At 36.3% G+C, this 21,027-nt stretch overlaps 1 protein-coding gene across 3 annotated transcripts in view; it reads left to right on the forward strand.

Annotated features, from left to right (window-relative positions):
* The window catches only part of UBE3C (ubiquitin protein ligase E3C), a 76,798-nt gene that overhangs the window by 42,266 nt on the left and 13,505 nt on the right, over positions 1-21,027 (forward strand). For all 3 annotated transcript variants that reach the window (XM_075082374.1, XM_075082375.1, XM_075082376.1), the window contains exons 17-19: positions 2,987-3,119; positions 4,788-5,035; positions 17,206-17,418. In XM_075082374.1, the coding sequence (XP_074938475.1) occupies positions 2,987-3,119; positions 4,788-5,035; positions 17,206-17,418 (594 nt within the window). The remainder of the gene's footprint in view (positions 1-2,986; positions 3,120-4,787; positions 5,036-17,205; positions 17,419-21,027) is intronic.

The following is a 21,027-nucleotide window of genomic DNA, read 5'->3' on the forward strand; positions in this document are numbered from 1 at the left end:
ATTGCACCCTCTTGTGGTAAGGAGAGCACTAACTAGTTGTGTATCTGTAATAAACAGATTGCAAGGTCAAGACTGGAGACTTTTGTGCAGTGGGTGGATTTAGTCAAAATGAGATGATGGATGTCCATTTTACAAAAATAACGCCTAGAGATTAAATTTCTCATTCATAGCTGAGTAGCTGAACTTTAATAGAGTATGTAGTTTAAAACTTGCAAGATTCTTGTATGATTTAATACGCTTTTGAGTGTTCTCTAGATTTTAAATATGTAGTTGTTGGTTCTATTACCTCTTTCAGTTTGCATCATATATTTTTTAAAAGCTATTATTCTGTTACCCATAACTTTTTTTCTGAACTGCTTTTGTTGTCAACAATATCAATTACTTAAAAACTGCTCCCTGAAATGTCTTGGAAACATTAAGTTGCAAGACACCATCAAGGGAATGAAGAGTATTTCCATAGGGAAAGTAAATCAGTATGTAAAAAAAATAATAATATATATATAAAAAAAAATACAGTGACAGCTTTGGTAGAAAAGGAGTGGTTTTTCCAGGCTTCTATGAAACAGTTTTTCTAACAAAACATCTTAATACTGTATGGCAATATTGCCCTAGGACTACGGGGAAACAATTGGAAATTGCATCAAGCAGGGGTCTGTATGTCATGATTTAGTCACTCTCTACAACCTCTGGACTTCTTAAAGCCACATTGAGATGCACATATTTTAAGTTTCTGGAATTCATAAACCTGTTTGGTTTTATCATAAAAACTGAAATAATAACAATTGGATGAGAGCTTGGAGAGAACGATAAAGCTGTAGATTGAATATTTTTAGCTCAAAGGGGAGATCCTCTTATACTGCTTTTTGGACCAAGTATGGCCCTTTGTGTGTAATAGTGGGAATCAACATCCCCATGGTATCTCCCACTGCTCCTGCAAAACAGCTTGCATATGGAAAAAAGATACCTTATCTTGTCGGTTTGTTGTTTTTTTTTTTTCTTTTTACTTTTCTTTCTTCCAGTTGCCATCTATTAGGCTGTAATTCAGTGTAGTAATACAGCTCAATGCTGTTCAATGTGTGGGTTGTTCCATGTGTCCTTTCATTTTCTGAATGAAATTTCCTTGAATTACCAGATATAGATACTCTTACAAGTGATTACTGAGTCCAGTTTCATGGTAGGCTCTTCAGACTTGTGACCCTGGGGGATGTTATCTCTTTAGCCTTAAGGCACGTTGATGTGTACCTTTCAATCTGATATTTACCTGTGAGAGGTAATAAATCCAATTTGTATCAAGTGCCTTGGTTTTCACTTCCTTAAGCCATACTTATATGAGCTTTCCTATGGTGGTCTTACTTCCTATGGTATGTACCTTAGTCAGTATTGCTTACTTTTCCATATGTTAGTCTGAAGTGATTGTAAATGCTTCAGTTATGCATTAGGATTCTTATTTTCAGGACGAACGTATGCATGAACATTGGATTATGTAGGAGTCCAGACTCTGTATCAGGAAGAATCTTGCTATGATATATACCTCCAAGCAATTATTTCCATCTAGTGTCGTGTAGCAATAGTTAATAAACAATATCTAGCCACGCTTCAGGGAAGAGAATGGTGGTGAGCATATTCTCATACCCTGTACCTAACAAGATGTCTGTGGCTGTGTCTTAATGTCATAGAACCATAGAAAAATGTAGTGAAGAAAGGACCTCTGGAGGTACTCTAGTCCTCATCCTTCCTCATACAGGAATAACTTCAGAGTTGGATCAGGATGTCCAAGGACTTGTCCAGTTGAGTTCTGACTATCTCCAGAGATGGAGATGTCACAGACTCTTTGTGTAACCTCTTCTGATACTTAATCACTCTCCTTGTTATTTTTTTCTTTATGTCCATTCAGCATTTCTGTTTCTGCAGCTTACAACTGTTTACTCTTGTTTTCCTGCTGGGAACCTTAGAGAAGAATCTGGCTTTGTCTACACTATACTCCTCCTGGTTGGAGAGTATGTTCTCCACGAGCCACAGCTGTCCATAGAGACAGTAGTTTTGAGACCTTACTCTAGCTTTGTCTGCTGTTGTCAGATTTTCCTCTTTCATGGTAAATTTGTTGATTTTAAACACCCTTGGAGACTCTTAGTTAAACTTCTTAGTTAAGAAAGCAGTCTGTGATATTATTGGGAGATTACATCCTTGGAAAATATACTAGACTATGTATTGAATACGGGAAAGATGCAAGAGAGAACACAGTAAACACACTCCCTGGATTGAGGGTGTATTGAAGTTTATTATACATTAAGCAACCGCCTCCCATACTACATCTTGGCATAGAAACACAGCTACAGTTATTCTTCAGGTGAACTGTAGCAGGTTCCTATTGTGAAGACTTGCAAAGGGACAATGTGAAGTTCAATTTGTATTTCAGCTGGCATTATTTTTTTGAATTGTTATGATGCTCTGGTTCTTTGTTTAATATAGCAGTGCTATCCACTAGATTGCTTTGAATTATTTGCTTACTGCTTCTAAGAGCAGAAATGATACCTAATTTCTTCTTACTGGGAATGTTCCTAAGCATTACAAAAATGATAAAAAATTGTTTACCACTACTGAGGATTGCCTCTGTGTGTGCAAAATACTCACGTGGCGTTTTCCCTTTGTTTTTGAATACTTTGCATTTCAGAACTCTGAAAGTTAGGGAGAGGAAACTGGAATGATTGACACAATGTCTGTAGGTGTGCCTCTTTATGTAGAAAAAACTGAGGATGTTATATTAGCGTGAGAAAAGTTTTTCCGTGTCTGTCCCCTCTCCTTCCCGCCCCTGGGACGTGGCTCTCTATTATGTTTCTGCAGCTCAGTGAGAGAGAAGACAAATCACTTGAAAGTGAGTGCCAAGAACCAACTCAAAGGACAGTAAGAGTAGTGAATAACCACCATCTCTCATTGAATATTTATATCTGTACAGTTACATGATTTCTCTTTTCACTCATTTTAACAGATTTTTCAAAGGCTGATCTATGCCGATAAACAAGAAGTTCAAGGAGATGGGCCATTTTTGGATGGAATTAATGTCACTATCAGAAGAAATTACATTTATGAAGATGCTTATGATAAACTTTCTCCTGAAAATGGTAGGTTTACAATTAAGTTATCATCAGCTTGTTTATAACATTTAACCATTCTTCCCATGTGGTTACGTGTTTGCTTACTTGAGTAGGACACTAGAAGCATATCAGCTCTGAGGTGTGGAAATCCTTATAAAGTTAAATTTCCTTGTTTTTACGTAAAGTAATTCTCATCCGATCACATTATTTCTGATTATTGCAGTCTCATTCTCTTTAACATACCCTTCTGTAGTTCAAACCTACTTTTATGGGGCTTTTCTTCTCATTTACTTGTCCAAATAACTGTAGTTTGTGTAGTCATCTATTTAGTTCATTAGACATTATCTGCTTTGGTAATCCGTGTCAATAAAAATATCTTCTTCTCAAAGGTTACACGAACTTAGGGTCCACCTCTACCTGGTCACCTATTCTGATGTGTGAATTTGTTTCAGGACCGTTTTTCCCTCCTTGCTATAAATCTGGTTGTCAGTACACAGAGGAAGAGACAAATAACTGATTTTGTTCATAAGGCCCCCAAAAGCACTAAATCAACATTTTCCATATATAAAAGTTTTAACATTAATGCTCAGTATCTGAGGAGCCTCCAGACAAAGCACATCTGTATGCTTTTGCCAGTGTTCTGTTATCTTGTTTGGATGGTGACGAGTGTTGCAGTGCATGTGGCTAAAATTAGCCATCGTCTATTTGCAGCCATCAGGAATTTTTGCGCAGGAGAGCATTTCACTTGAATGAAGAACTAATAGGTAATTTCTAAAATCAGCTGAGTGTGAAATGGGAAGTTATTAGTAGATGTAGAGGTATTTGCTAGTGGGAGAGTGTGAGTAAGACTTGGTGGTTCAGAAGAAATTCTGTTGCTACAAGGTGCTGAAGAGTCTTTCATGAACATCAGCTGTCCATCCATAACTTGTGGATTTTGTAGCATGTGGAAGCAGTAGAAAGTTTTATTTTTACTGGTATATTACTGGTTGCTTTGCTGGATGCAAGTGTAGGTGATGCAGGGGTTTACGTAAGAGTTGTGTATTTGGTTAAGATCTTGGAAGCCTTCAGTGAATTGAGCAAAAAGGTCCTCCTTCCCTATTACATGTACATAGATTAAGGACTAAATATTGCTTGCTTTCTCAAGTAGCAGCATTCTATGAAACAAGCAGAACACCTGCCTTCAGAACATGTCCATCTTTACCACACCTTGCTCACTGGAATTACATAACATAACAATGAGTCCAAAGTATCAAAAATATTAAGTTCCATTTCAAATAATATTATTTCATGGTATAGCTTAATAGTCAGCCTCTCTAAGGGAATGCAGTGCTTATTGACAGTTCCTTCAGGCAGGAGAAAGTTTAACCTTGCATTCACATTTATATAAATAGAATTTTCTGATTATTCTTGGGCTTCTAAAATGTTTTGTAGTATTTTTTTTTTTCTTTCCCTACCTAGTGTCCTTCCACTGTAGCTTTTCATGACTCTTAAAGCAAGACCTTTCGTACAAAGTGAGTTTGACATACTTGAATATTCCAAAGTTTAAGCCAGTAATAGAGTTTTGCTATTTACTAGTCCAGTTTTTTATATAAAGTTAGTGTAGGTATGCTTGTATGTGTAGTTACATGCATTTTTATCCAAACAAAATTCAAGCAGATAGTTGTATTTGAGTTTCTCTCTCTCCTTTCTCTGCAGAACCTGACCTAAAAAAGCGCATTCGTGTTCACTTACTTAATGCACATGGTCTTGATGAAGCTGGTATTGATGGTGGTGGAATTTTCAGAGAATTTCTGAATGAACTACTTAAATCGGGATTTAACCCTAACCAGGGATTTTTTAAGACCACCAATGAGGGTCTACTTTACCCTAACCCTGCTGCACAGATGCTCGTTGGAGACTCCTATGCGCGACATTACTACTTCCTTGGAAGAATGCTTGGAAAGGTAAAACCAGTGTTGTGTAATATAAAGCTGTAGCAGTACTGAAATTATTCAGTTGGGTTTTTTTTTGTTTGTTTCATTTTAGATAGGGGTAGATGGGGAAAAAATTATTTTTCTAGAGTTGAGGAGCTTTTACGGTCAGGTTTAGTATTGAGGCTTTTTCCTTCTAAGTCCTTGAAATAATTCTTGTGAAGCTAATAATTGTGAAACAAAGTTTGGAATACAAACTCTATTTCAGAAAAAAAAAAGTATTGATTGCTACTCAGCTATCTAAACCTGAAGGTATTTAAGATGTAGAAGTCCCATTTAACTGCCTGAATTTATTTTGGAGGCTAAAATCTGCTAGACTTGCAATGAGATTTAACATATAGTTGGATGTTCTTTTAGTGTAGCTGGAAGAGGTTTAAGAGGATGTTGTTGGCAGACTTGAGTTGTTGAAACAGAGTGCTGTTCTTTAGAGTTGCCAGTCAACTGATTTAAACTGCCACTTTATAGGCAAATTCTCTGCTAATTCTTCCTAGCTATTGCAGTATCCAGACTTGTTAAAAAATTAATATTTAAAACTAGCCATTTCAATAAAATAGTCTTTGAAGGATGTTCCTGCTCTTATGGGAGATGGATTCAGTAATAATACACAGGTCATAATTACAAACTATTGTTACACATCCAAGGCTTCATTTTCTTTCTGCACCTATAGATTTTTGGAGTGGGGAAGTGAATACTGCTGTGGTATTGTGAGGAAGTTACTTCACTCCAAAAATGTTTAGTGTTTATCTAGGAATGGGGCAGGGCTCAATTGTCAAGGGGAAGTTTGAAACATTATTTTTAAAAAAAAATGTAAGTTTGATTCTTTAATTTCCTCTGTCAAAAGAACACGTGGCGTTCTGTAATTGGATATCAAATATTAGCATAAAGACAGGGGTTGCAAAATGTGTTTTATCTCCCATAGAGTTCGACAAGTATAGTCTTGAGTTTGTCTTTTTAAAATCAGAGGATCTATTATTTAACATTTTGAAAGCATAAATTGTTTTTGTATTTGCAGTATGTTTACATAAGGTAAGAACTGTCAGTGTTACTTAATAATTACCCCTACCCAGGTGCACAGACACCTTTTTAGTAGTGTATTTAGAGTCTTGATGAATTAAACAGAAAGATAAGGCACGACCATACTATTCAAAACCTGCCAGTATTGTGATCTTGGTTAAGTTATTGAATACTCACTCATCCGTTTTCAAAAATGTGTCCATTTTATGCTTTGCACAGGGTTATTTGAGAGCAATAGTGGATTATTAAAAGCCCCTCTGTAAACAAAATAGATATAATGCAAAGGAAGCAATCAGGTATCCACAGCAATTTCTTATTTGTGGAAACCAGTATGTAAAGAGTGCTGCCACCAAAAACTCGCACGTAAGAAGTTTCAATGTTATCAGAAAACAAATACATTAAAATATAATAATTTATAGAAATTCTCTATCTCTTGGGAACCATTTCATACTGATATCCAAATGCATTTAACTTTTAGTACCATAGATTTACGGCTACTTCAGTTTTTCTTCTCATCAGGAAGTTTCTAACAGCTTGAAATCTTTTTTGTTCAGAAGTAGAAACATCTGAAAATTTGAAACTTACCTTTAAAAACGGTGTATCTGAAAACTTAGATTATTTTAACCTTAGATAAATTGTTGACTGTTTGGGGTGTGGTTTTGTAGTTCTTGAAGAAATTGAAATCTATATACCATACAAACTGCATGGCTGTCCATGCAACTTTTACTGATCACTGAATGAGCAAAAGGTCTTGTAGAAATAATACCATGTGATCATGTAATTGCATATGTTGTCTGAAATAATTCTTCAACAAAAGCAGAAATGAGTTTGCTTAAACAACAGCTACTCAAACACTCCCAAAGTTTACATTTCTCAACTTTCAGTGACTTCACTCTGTAATGTAAATATTATTTTAACATTGGTGCCTTTTAAGCATTTTCCTTTCTCTTCCTTAAAAGTAAAAGCTCAGCTTACCATGCACACCTCTAGTAGCAGTTTCCCACCACCAGCGAGGTTTGAAACTTGAACCTTTCAGTTTTGCCCGCTGGAGGCATAGCAGTGGCTTTGAGTCCCAGGCTTTGCTTGAGAGCTGAGGGTGTCCTGGCCTGTCAGGGATGTTCAGACAGAGGTGTACTAGTCCCAGATTCTCTTTGCTGTCCTCTCTGGAAAGTAAAGTCGTCTTGTCCCATATGGTGTCCCAGAAGGATGGATGGGACGTTGTAATCCTTTTGCTCTCTCAGTAGGTAGGATCAGGCTGTGGGGAGGCACCTGGTTTGGTTTAACTTCCTTTCCCATGCAGTAGTTTTTCTGGCAGCACTAAAAATCTTTCCATGTGCAGACTTTCTACTGCAGCTTTGGCAGTGTAGTGGACTTGGCTCAGGAGAACACAGAAGTTGCTGTTTCGCCAGCTGCCAAAACTCCAAGCAATATAGCCAGGGAAGAGGAGTTTGGAAGCTACACCTGAGAATCTTAAATAAGGATTTTCTCTGTGCTGATTTTTGAATGGTCTGCTGCAAACTTGGAAAGAGGGAAACGCTGGTTAACCATTTCAACAGAAATGATCATAAGTAGAATGGTGACAGATACAGAACTAAAAATATGAATTTCACCGTGTTCAGACCTAAACTCAATCTTTCTCCATTTCCAGATTACTTTTGCATTTATTCAGTGATGTTAATGTGACAGATGTTGTGGAAAAGGACATTCTTTGCATTTGGAATTACTTGACCAAAAAGTAGCTAAGTCTTAGGATGATTTACTTAAATTTCATGAAGTATCAGCATTCGTTTAAGGATGTGGCAGGAAGCCCGTAGGAAGATTAGAATCATAATCTTTCTGGTTTCCTCTTCTTCCTTTTTGACATAAGCCTGGTAGTTCTTGCATGTATTATGGTTTGCAGTGATTATCTTTGCACCTGTAACAAAGTGACTCTTTCTGACAGAGATTTTTGTCTAATACATCAGCATCTTTGGTTATAACAAATTGTACCACCTCCATTTCTTTTCTCTTATTCCAGCATATTGAGAGCACTAGTGAGTCACGCACTCATGTTGCTGAAGAGCATATGCACTATCTTTGAAATATAATATTAAGTCTCCTTCTAAGCAATAGAATCTGCAGTCCTTGAAAAACACTGGAGTTTTCTGAAAAGATTTAGGTTAGTTTTGTGAAGACTTATCCTTTGTCTTAAATGGTTGGGATGGCCATATAACGGACAAAATATGTTTTGAGTTATTGTTTTGAACTGAGTCCTTCCTTTGTGGATCCAAACAAAGAACTTTGATAGAAGAAGCAGTAAGGACTGAGCAAAATTAATGTGTTTATTTTAAATTTTAGCATTATTTTGATGATAGATGAGAAAATCTAGGTTTAGTCTTTGATCATTAATATTTAATGTTATATAGGAGGTCAGTAATTTGCGTGGCCTAGTGGATATTATATTGGTGAAGGCTTAAGTTGTTTATTTTCATATGATTTTTTTAGTAGGTTACTATACTGATTTAAGATATAATTGACTGTTCTTTGCGCATATCTAAATGTTGTTAAACATATATAATTGAAAAAAGTTATAAAATATGTCTTTTGGTAAAATTAAACATCAGAAGGGTAGTAGTAGATCAAATACAAATTTAATTACCCTAGTAGTAAATGTGGGACCATTAATTATTGATTATGTTATTTTTCTATATGTTAGGGACTGTGCCTTGTGGTTGCTGTTTGTAACTTTGAATAGAGCTGTGATAGATCATTTGTTGTACCCTCCAGCCAGGAATAATATTTTGCACAATTCTAAGATTAGCAGTGTCTACAGTATCCATTTTGCAGAAAATCTAAAGTAGTTCTTAATGATCCTGAGGCCTTATCTAAAATGGATCGAATCAGTGGTAGTCTTTTCACAGCAAGATCTGGATCAGATCCTAAAGTCTTAAATCACTAATAGGCTGCACGTATGGAGTTCAAAAACCATCAGTCAAGTGTTTCTAGTAACATATGTGTGCCGTTTTTGCTCCAAAAGCTTGTAAAGAGAAAACGAAGGAAGAAAATGCTACGATGGGAAGAACTGGGTTTTATATACTTGAATATTTGATAGGATGGTGTGTCAGGCATTGTGCTGCTACTCTTCTGTTCCTCTGACCGTTGAAGGTCGGCTGATTTTTTGTTCTTGGGTTTTTTTTTTCTTCTGATTTTTTAGGCTACCCTTTCCCTTTGCTTACTGTCCATTTAATTAAGATCCACTTTGGCTTGGGTTAAATTGGTATACTCTTAATTGATTTGTGCTGCAGCCACAATTCATTCTAGTAGTACCTAGAAAGGTAGGTATGGAATTAGTGATACTGATACAAAGAGGAGGCAATTTGTATAAACTTTTTGTTCTATTAATTTCAGTTACCCTGCACATGATTCTGTAGACTCAGCATTTTGCTTAAAAGCAAGTTAGCTGATGGTCATTTGTCTCAGAAAATCCTGATTCATCTGAAATGGAACCAAACCAGGAATTTACCACATAAAGTGGCATGCTCTTTTAATTACGCATTTACAGTGCAGAAACACAATCATAAGAGAGCAAAATGGATACCTCATGGAAGTTATTTCATGATTTATGAATGTAGAGGTAAACTAATGTGACTCTATTTTCTGACATGGTTATTCAGCTTGATAACTCCTTTGTGTACTGGTTCATTTAACATAACCAATTATCTTTTGATTACAAATAGCTATGTTAGTAGTAACCTTGTAAATATATGTCTAGCACTAAAAGACTACTGAAATGTGGTATTTTAACTCTAAATCTTTAGGAAGGAAAAGTGTATATTGATGGATTGTGATATTTATTGGGTCATAATGTATTTAAATTTTCTTTAATGCATATGTTAGTGATTGTTTACCGTGATAAAGTGCATGGAGGTCTCTGCAAGGAGTTCTGCATGGAAAGAATTACCTCATGTCAGTGGTCACTCCTCAATTAAAAGTTCCATTAGCAGATGATTCCTGCTTCTGGTTTGTGTACTGATTGCATTTTATTGCCTCTAAATCAGGTTCCTAGACAGGGAATAAATAAACAGTTAGAGTGTGTGGTAATGGTATCCCAATCTTTTTTCACAGTTGGAAACACCTACATCCATTTCAATTAGCTTTGGAATATTTACCAAAATTCTTTATTGTATTTGAACTGTCTTCAAAAATGATTAGTTTCACTGGTATTAAAATATAGATTCATTTTAGAAGCATATCCAGAGGTTAGTTATGTAGTAGTAAATGTTCTAGCATTTCAGAAGATTAGAACTTAAATAAGGAGGAGGTGTCTTATCTTCAGTTCTTATAAATTATGTTTAAATTTGAGACAAGAAAAATCTATTAAGCCTTTACCAGAACATTAGTGGTGAATGATAACTATCAGTTATCCAGTGCATCCACAAGTACCTCTAGTCCTTCCTTCTCCCATCCCTCCACCCCCCTCCAAATGACAGTGATAGCAATTTGTATCGTGTACGTGGCATAAGTTACAGAGATAACTCTTCCTATTAAAACAGAAAGAAAGTACCAGGCTGATGAAATGGTTGTTTTCTGCAAGTACCAGCATTTCTGAAGCACCCTATTTCGGTAATAAAAGTTCTTGTGATAAAATTAAATATATCCTAGATTACTAGAATAAAAATACTAACATGACTTTCCACTTTTAAATTAAAAATTAACTCAAGGTCATTATACTTGATGTGCTCCAGTGGAGTCTTTGGAAATGGATCCCTCCATTTTTATGGTAATGTGTTTGTGAGTCAGTCATGAGTTTGTTTTGTGCTTATCACACACACCTGCAATCCATTTCAGATATTTACACTGACTGCAGCAAATTTGACAGGCAGGCCCCTTGCGTCTGAGTCTTTGCTACCCTGAATCTGTGGAACTTCTGTGAACTTGTACTTACTGACCTTCAAATTCCCAGGGAGTGGGAAATTGCAAGTAACACCAATTTACAAAAGACTTTATTTTTTCTGGGGGGGGAAAAAGTAAACCCAAGGATGTTAATTAATCTCTCTCAGAAGCCTAATTATAGGCATCCAGCGATGCAATTTTGGACTCGTACTGTTTTTTTTAAAAAACAGAAGAGGCATGCAGTATTTGACCAAAAAGTGCACTATGAATTTTCAGTCATTTAGGAAGATGATGTGCCAGATACTCCATTACTAAGGTGATATGAATGCAACCAGATGTCTCCACTATTGTAGAGCTCAGAGAACTGAGAAACAGTGACTTCAAGCTAGCATGTAGTAGACATACTGTGTTGCGACACACACCTGATATAACTGGGTTTATTTTACCATATTGACATTAGGAACAATATCAGTTTTGGTTTCGCTCACTTTAAAGCACATTATTAAGTATCTGCAGGAAATTATTTTATTGTAAAACTACTAAACACTAACTTTAAAAATGCTTAAAAAATGTGGGTATGTGTTACTGTAACTTGTATTTTTAGTTTTATCTTTTTCATTAGTGTAGAATAAGCCTCACTGGCCCCAAAGGCTTTTTTGAACATGATGAGATATATCTAGGATATAGATAATAAGGTAGAAGGAAGTTCTAATGGTTTTGCTATTTTTCTATCATTTTTATTAATGGTTCTGTACAGCTTTGAAGATCTATTGCACTCTGTAAGTGCTAAGTATTATTTAATAGTAACTGTTTAAAATGACTGAAATAGAAAGGGTTACGGTCTTGGGGGCTGATTAGGGAAATAACTGAATTTAAGCCCAGCCATTTACTGCTTCAGCCCATAAGCCGTGTGTCTTTCTCAGGGTATGTCTTTAGCATTGTTTAGGTTTTAAAATAGAGTTCTGGGTTGTGAAGGATTAATGAGAACAGTGACTAAGTATTTTTCTTAAGGAATATTTTAGTTAAAATAATGAGAGAATTAATTGTAGACCTGAAAATGTAAGTAAAGGCACTAAAGCTGCCTCATAGTCCGGGAGGTTTAGTTTGTTCATCTGTGAGTTTATGCAATTTCAAGTTTATTCAATGTGGTGTATGTTCAGCGTGTAACCTCTTCTACATATAGCTAATTTGTTTGAAATGCCTAGACTAGCTTAAAGTTTGTCCAGTTTTAAAACATGGCACAAAGTCTTTTCTTTCTGAAGAGCTGTTTTCTAAATCTTGGGGTCAATACCTGAACAGTACCGCATGTGAACATGTAGTGCTTAAATAATGGTATGGTAGTTACATTTTGTGGTCCCCGTCAGATGTTATTCTCGTTACACTGAAAACAAGAAAAAGTCCACCTTGTTTGGAGAACGACACATTTCATCTTTCTTCTGTCTGTACTGTCTCAGCTGTCGCTCTAGCTGAGATCTTTCTTCTGAAATATTGTAAAGCTACTGATTGCATGCCTATATTCTGGAAGTTGTTGGCCGTAGCCATGCCTTACCCCATCACAGGTGTTTAATGAATGCATACATTGTATTTGTATCTGTCCAGTATCTGAACATAATATTTTTTTCTTTAGATGACCGAGTTGTGATCTGTGTTCCTGAACTGAGTAAAGGGTTCTGTAGCTAGTCCATGTTGCAGTCCATTATAGCTGAACTAGGCAGTATTTAGATGCCTTATTGTAACTAGCTAATATTACTTAAAAGAGAAACAATAGATTTCAGACTGTGTGCTCTTGTGTGTGAAGTCAAAACCTGTTAGCCACAGTAGACTTTCTGTTATTTTGTTTACTTTTATTCTTCTGGTGTGTTCTGCAGGCCTTCACGGAGGGGAGGAGAGGTGTATGAAGCTCCTTTCACTGAATACTACTACTTCCATAGTGAAATCTTGCTTTCAGCCTTTTAACCAGAAAGAACTTCTAACCATTCATTTAAAAAAAAAAAAAAAAAAAAGGGGGGGGGGGGAGGGGGGGAAACCCCAAAGATAGGAAGCCATCTTGAGCTAATGGGAAAATAGGGGGGGAAGAGTACAAAACCTAATTTGTTACTGAAAAGCAGGTGGGGCTTTTTTGGTATAGTTGTTTCAGAAGCTTTTAAATTATTTTAATGGTTATCTAGGGGTGCCATAACTTTGCCTAAAGAGCATCCTGAACCTACAGGAGTTTGAAATAATACTGGGAAATCCAGGTTGGCCCTTTCAGGAGACATAACCTTTTAGCTACTGGAGCACTAGGAGCACTACACTGCTTGTGTTGATATAGACATTCCTCTCTTTGCTTCAGACTAGCCTCGTGCCTCAAGCTTGTATCTGCAAACTGTGCTTCTGTGAAAATGGAATGCTAATACTCCCAGCCTTTTGGGGAGGCAGGGGTATATAGGTTCTGTTAAATCGTGTCTAAGTGTCATTCCCCCTCCTGCCCTGCCCCCCCCCCCCCCCCCCCCCCCCAACATTAGAAACTAGAAGTCTAATGTCATATTTGACCACCAGTTGCTCCTTTCATGACTCCCTATCTGGATTTTTTCCTGGATTTAGTCAGTTACAGTTTATGGGACTTGCGGGGTAGAGAAAATGAATCAAGTAAAGGGCTTGTTAGATAGGAAAGTTGGGAACGTGAACTCTCAGAATTCATCCTAGAAGGGCACCGGGCCCATAGGTGACAACTGTAAGAGTTAAAGGAAACTTGCCAATGGGTGAGAGTACTTGAAGTTTGAGGAGAGATTAGTTTTAAAATATATATTGAGCTTGCTGGCTTTGATCTCTTGAAGCAGGGTATGACCAGGAACTTCTGACTTACAGTCAAACAGAAGTCGCCTCCCTCCAAGAGCAAGCCACTTTACCCCATTGGCTTTGTTGCTTATTGGCTGTTGCAGGAAAAAAGAGGACTGCTTCTGTGGGGAGAGCATGACTTTATATTGTATTAAAGTACATATGTAAGCATATGCTAACGGTGCAGCTTCATATTGCACCTAAGCTGATCTGACGGCTGATTACCTCTGTAGGAGGTGGTCGTTGTTCCCCTGCCTGTCACCGGCGCTGGGCTCCTGCCTCCTTTGTGTTGTCATTGTTACAGAAGGGCCAGTTCAGAGGGTTGAACAGGCAGAAAAGTAAGCTTAAAATAGGGTAACTTATAGCTCCCCAAGATAATTCACTAAAGGAAAAGAGGGAAGGAGTGAATCTCCCGTTTCGGCCATTAGATTAGCTGAAGTATGAAAAATACCCATCAGCGTGGGCTTCCATGGGCAACTGGCTGCTGTAAGGTTGTGCTCCCATTGAAACAACTGGTCCTGCTGTTCCTACCCAGTTGCAGCCATAGCTGTGAGCTGGATCCGATTCTAATTTGATAGAAAGCTCAACTTCAAACAATCCTTCCACCCAGAAAACACCCCAGACAAATAATCTGCAAAGAAACCTAGTTGAATCAGCAAGCTCATTTGTTTCATCCCCCTGGTAGGACTGGGTGGAATCACATCTTTTGGCAGCAACAGGTAGTTTGAGCAGTTTATGGTGACTGAGAAACGGGGAATTTAGATTGAAACTGAAAGATAAAATTTCAGTTGATTAAGTCATATTCAGTTGTACTGAGCATTTCTCAGCATCTCTGCATAGTGCTGGAGCTGTAATGGTATAATTTACCTCTTTGAAAAAAAACCCAGAGTTTTTCATTATTTTATTTACCAGGGTTTAGTACATTTTTTATTAAACTTTATGAGGATAGCTTGACTTTCAAACTAATTAAAACACTACTGTTTGCCTTGTTTCCAAAAATACTTTGTTTTTAATATTGCAATCATGTAGCTAAGAGAAGTAGTAGTAATTAAAGTTGTTCTCAAGTTGCACAATTTAGTTTATTTAAAAATGCTTTATATAGTTTTTAGATGAAGTTATAAATGTTCACTTTGGAACCACCTGAAGATTAATAGTGATGCATTTGAAATGCATTATTTTTTTATTGATTCTTAATGTAGTAAATTACTGAAGGTACTTGGCAGCAAACAGAAATAGCCAGTGATGTTGTTCACATTTATTTTCCTGATAGCGTCACAATTTGCATTAATTGCATTGCAGCTGCACTCACTTATATTAAAAAGCTTCTACTATAATTAATCCTTTTTATTTCAAATCATTTTGGCACAATTTCTAGCAATAAACACTCATAAAAGACAGGCACTTGAAAAATAACATACAAGTTTCTTCAATATACCTATTGCTGTTTTTTCCTGACAAGGAATTATTGATAGGTTTCTAGGATCAAGTGTTGCAAGTGGCTAAGACTTAAGACCAGTTTGAAAAATGCTAAGTGGATTATTTTGCATAAAAAATAGACAGGTTTTGAATTTGTGTAATTAACCTGTGTTTAGAAAATACCTTGATTTATGTCTACATTTGTATTTCAGTTGCATACATTATGGAAATTTAATTTATAATCCATTTAGCTGATGTGATCATAGTTTTTAGTGCTATCATTTATTAGTCCTTGTATATTAAATGCTCTAAAGGCTTAAACCTGCCTTGTGTAAAAAATTACACCTCTACATTTACATTTTATGAGTCATAGATGGAATTCCATTTTAAATTCGGGTAGCTTTGATATATTTAAGGAATTACAATGGCTTTATTGTTACTAATGCAGGAACAGCAAACACTGACCTTATACATTGCAAATTAATGATTTATCCCTCTAGTTTGCTTTTAAAGTCAACTATACAAATGAGGATTTCGACTTCTACACCTTGAATAAATCATATGGCTCTAAATATAATGCACCCTTTGGCTTTGAACTCGTTAGTCTCAATTCTTTCTGCAAGGTCTAACTCACCTCATACAAATGTTCTTTCAAAAGTTTAAGGAATTGTGTATATTTTTCTTAACGTCTTTGTTGGAATAGCATTGAGTGATTACAGCTACAGTTATTCTTCTTTTTTCCATCTTTTGCTCATTGTGCTTCCTTTTCTAAGTTTGCAACAGATTATGGAGGAATTCAGTAATGCCAAAACACTGCTCTTGAAGAGTAAAAGAGAACAAACATTGGTGTTATGTGCTGATGTCTTTTCTGATCAGCCTGGCAGAGATATTAATGATACTGTAAAGATCTGGTTGTCATTGTTAGAGATGCTGATGTGGCAAACAAACTGGACAATGGGGAAGGCTATGCACAGACAGTGTGTTTCAGGGATTTTTTTTTAAAGGAAATGGTCTATTATTTTTCCTTTATTCATATAGGCTTTCTCTAAATGATGTCAAGCTTTCTTGCTCTGGACTTTCCATCTTTCCTCCTTTTAAGAGCTACCATAAGTACTTTTTTCTTCCAATCAACCAGAAGTTGTTACTTACTGTATGAAAAAATATGCAAAGTTGCTTTGCATTACATCAAAATGTGGTCATGCAGTAGATCAGCTGAGAGTGGTATCGCTGGAGTTCTGTGCATTTTTGAAAATTCTTGAGGAAACTTAGTTTACAGAAAAAATACATTTTCATGAGTGCTACATATTCGGGTCAGGCTCATTTTTGGCTCAGTAATCTTTTGACAGGTGTAACAGTGTCAGGCATAGGAAGGATTGGACATACGATACAGTCATAACTGGTAAAGTCTGGGCTTGGAAATTAGGATGGTTTGCATTAAGCAGTAGAATTCATCAAAAATATGCAGCAGTGAAGCTGAATAATGTGCAAGAGAAATTGTTCGTTTGGATTAGTTTAAAATGTACTGGTCTTACGTAACTATTTTAAGGGGCAGGCTATTTTACATGCAGCAATTGATATGAATGCAAAAATATTGCTTGTGACAATGCTAATGGAGGTAGAGATGCTAACTTTTTTTAGAAGGCATTCTTAATCCAATTGCATTGTGCTTTAGCAAACTTCGCTTTTCTTGCCAATCTATGCAATTGATACACTTGCTGTTTGCTATAACACTTCAGACAAGAATACTAATGGCAGATAAGCAGTGACCTTACCTTTTAAATCGCCACATAATTCATTTGTAAAATTTGGGAGTTTGGTATTTCATCAGAATATTAACATTTCAAACTTTGGATGAATATTTCTAAATTCATGCAATATCTGGGTCGTTGCCATGCCAGAAGATCTTACTTAGACGCCAAATTAAGAAGGAATTACCAGAAAGTTGAGAAACAGACAATAGCCTTCATAATTTCTGCATGTACAACAATAAAATCTAATGTGTTTTTAATTGCTTTGTTTTTCAGGCGCTTTATGAAAATATGCTGGTGGAGCTGCCATTTGCTAGTTTTTTCCTTTCAAAATTATTGGGGACAAGTGCTGATGTTGACATTCATCATTTAGCTTCATTAGATCCAGAAATGTACAAAAATTTGCTTTTTCTCAAGAGCTATGAAGGCGATGTGGAAGAACTTGGACTAAACTTCACTGTGGTAAATAATGACCTTGGGGAAGCACAGGTAAGAACTGTTTTCGCCTTTTGTTTTTATGTATGACTGATGAGTCGTTACTACCCCTACTAATTAATTTTTTAATTTAAAAGTGATAGGAAGCAACTGTTGAAGGTGCTCTGTGTTGTGAGGCATCATCGGGATTCTGAGTCAATATTTGGAGTAGACAATAATCTTGTACTTCAAAAAAAACCCAAAACAGCCAAACCCCAAATTTCTGATGATGACTTAAAGGTCTGGTCTTTTAAGTAGTAAACTATAGTGGTTATTGGCGAACAGTCATACATGAAATGTTCTATTGCCCAAGATAACTTGTTGAACAAAATATTTGACGTTGATTCTTGGCACTTCAAATAATTGCAAAAGTTACATGATGTGTATGTGTAAACTGTAGAAGTACTGCCTGGTTTTGGAATCAGCGTTAGAAATCAGAATGGTTTTAAATTATAATGACCCTTTGTTGTGAGATAAGCGTTGTCTGCTGTAGCTGTAGCTTTCAAAGTAGAGGGCCTAAATTTTTTTTTTTATGGTTTGAGACATCAGGTGAGTCAGAGGGGAGAAATGGGTGTTCAGTGCTTCTAAAAAGCACTTAATTAGGGCCAGTTAACTAGGTCCTTAAGTATGAGGTTTTAATAAAATTGTACTGTAAAATTTGATTATGGCTTTTATTTGCTCTGTTGTGAGTACTAAAGATCGCTTATGTTAATAGTAGAAAATCGATGTCACTAGAGCTTGTAAAGTGATCCTTTATGTGCTAATACAGTTAACCTCCTTAGTTAAAGTCTTTTGTCATGCTTCCTCTTTCATTTTTGAGGATTAAAATTGTGTACCACTTATGGCCTACTAACACTTGATTATGGTATTTAATAATTGGATCAAAAAAGTAGACCTGACCACACTGTGACATGCAGCAGCACCCAAATTCAGCCTTGTTCCTTGTAGAAGAAAGAGAGGCTATAAAAGTGGGTAAGCAGTTCCCTTGGGTTTGCCTATTGGTCAGGGACTCCTGGGACTATGCACATCTCTCAGATGCAGCAGCTAGTTCTTGAAATTGTTAGGATGAGTACTCTGCTGCTGCTTAAATCGTAGCAAGTTTGGTGCTCAGGACTTCTGATTTAATAGCATCAGGTTTGGACTTCATCTTTACTCTTTTGTCATCCGTTTCCTGTCATTCTGAAGATCCTAAAATCTGGATTGCATTACAGTTATAAAACAGTATCCACAGATTTTGGGTTCCTGATTCATGCTGAAGGGGAGAGTCGATTGCCTGATATAAGTAATATTTCATATTAAACATATGCCATGTGTCATTTTTTCCCCTGGGTTACACTCCCTATATGAAAACTTCTGACCCCCACAGTCTTCAGAAAAACATTCAAAAACTTGCAATAAAGACATGTGTTAGAGCTGTATCAGAAAGGATGTTTTTTGAGCAGCTACTCTATTGTACAATATTGTACAGTAGAGCCCCTGCTCTGTTGTAGCACGTGCTGTGAAGTGACCAATACTGAATTGAGTTCTGTAGCATCCATGTATTTGGTTACTAGATGCAAACCACACAAGATGGCAGTTTCCAGTCTAAGGTAGGATTTTCTGGGGCTGGCAAGGGGAAGCCTGTTGTTTGTATTCTAAAGCCATTTATTTAAATGCACTTAATAGTTTTGTTGATCGCAGTTAGTACAAATGCAGTTTAGTCTCTCATTAAAAACAAAAAGCAGTTAATATTTTCTGGAGATCTCCTGGTTTCCATGCTTTATACAGCTACTCTGTATGTTCTCAAAAATTAGCCACACAAGTTATAATCTTCCTCAGCAAGTAAGGTGGAAGGACACAGAAAAGAGGAGGAGCTCAGAAATAATATACAAGGAGATCCAAGTTAGAGATGTTGCCAGCTCCACCTACTGCAACAAAAACTTGTAGAAAGTGCATTCTTGCCAAGAAGCCTAATTTGTTTGTTTATATTTTCTAAGGGTTATGGCTAGTGTTATCAAGACTTTTCATTTTTTATTTTTTGGCATAAATTTAAAAGGAAGATTAAATATAATAGTGAGTTTCTCAGTAACTAAATGAACTGTAAGTTAAACTAAATATTCTGATGCTGTATTGCTAGGTTTAGACTTGGAGGGAGAATGCTATACCTGTGAAGTATGAACCGTCTTTTAATGAGACTGTGTGCTTAGTGTAGTTCAAGAGAACTAATTGGTTCTTGTCACTGTCTTCTGTGTTTTAATGCAACAGGTTATTTTTTTATACTTTATTTCATTACCTTAATAAACCTCATATGGATAAATACATTTTGTCTGGTATTTGACTCGTGTAACCATTGCATACTAATTAATTGTGTCAAGGTAAGGGTAATTCACTTTGGGAAAAGAGCTTAATTTGCACTCTTTCTGTTGAATGTACATTATCTCTAGTTTTCAGCTAAACAACCACTTTAGTGTCTAATAAATTAGTGTCCAATAAATGCATCATAAATCTATCATTGTAAATAGCTATCCTCATGACAGTGTCCATCCAGCAACTGTGGCACAAAAGCATTATCTGCAATGAAAGACACATTCAAAAGGGGCTCTATTGCCTCTGTCAGTAGTAGAAGGTAGAAATTCTATTATCAGCATATTGATTCCAATCCTGTAATGTGCTTTTAGATCCCATTAAACTATTGTCAAAGTGCATTCACCAGAAGTTGAAAAAGGTACTTAATAATTTGCACATTAGACCTGCTAATTAGGGGAGCTATGCCATCAACCTTATCTTCCAACCCCAAATAGCTTTAGCTTTTGATAAAGAACTATCTAATGCAGTGATACCAGCCTAGACTTCAGCTGTTGGATCTGCTGCATAAAATGGTGGCCAGTAAAAAAATCTCAAAAGAATGTCAGCCTTATAATAGTTATAGGTGCCTTCAAGTAGCTGTGTATATTGATTTTATTTTTCCTTCTATCTTGTAGATTAGATGGTGATAAAATGGTTATAAATTGCTTATAATGAGTGTAAGGTTAACAAAACCAAGAAAATGCCTCCTTTTTCAGACTTCCCTCCCCGCTCGCTCTCAGTGAGGAAGGTGAGTTTTATGGTTGCCCAGGGGAAGAGAGGAAGATTCAAATATGTATTCTCTTGTCTTAAAAAATGTTAGATTCCATAACCTCTCATTATGAAGAGGATTCTGCTCCAGCAAGTCTTCTCAAACATTGATTCTTCAGATTCCATGGATCAGAATGGTTGAATGAGAGAAGATTCCATAACTGGAAGACTCCATAAATAAAGTGTAGGAGCACAAATCCACAGAAGAGCACTATAATATATGTGGCAGCAGTTTCTCTGAAATACATATAGTATAGAAGTTGGTGTCAGGACACCTTCTTTGGCTTTTTAAAACAGATGTGAATGCTGTTGCTGTTAGTGAAAATATGCTGCCTCACTAAAGGACAATTTTTGCCTTTGAATTTCCCTGAGATAAAATTTTGAGGCCTTCAAAATAATTCTGAAAGTTTCTGTCATGGGAACTTCTTTACTAGGATGCAGTGGCTTAGATGAATGATTTTGGAGGTTTTTCCCAAGCAAAATATTGAAGTTGAGGCTGATCCTTCTCAGGCAGATTTATAACACTTATGG

This window comes from Phalacrocorax aristotelis, chromosome 2, assembly GCF_949628215.1.
Source record: "Phalacrocorax aristotelis chromosome 2, bGulAri2.1, whole genome shotgun sequence".
NCBI lineage: Eukaryota > Metazoa > Chordata > Aves > Suliformes > Phalacrocoracidae > Phalacrocorax > Phalacrocorax aristotelis.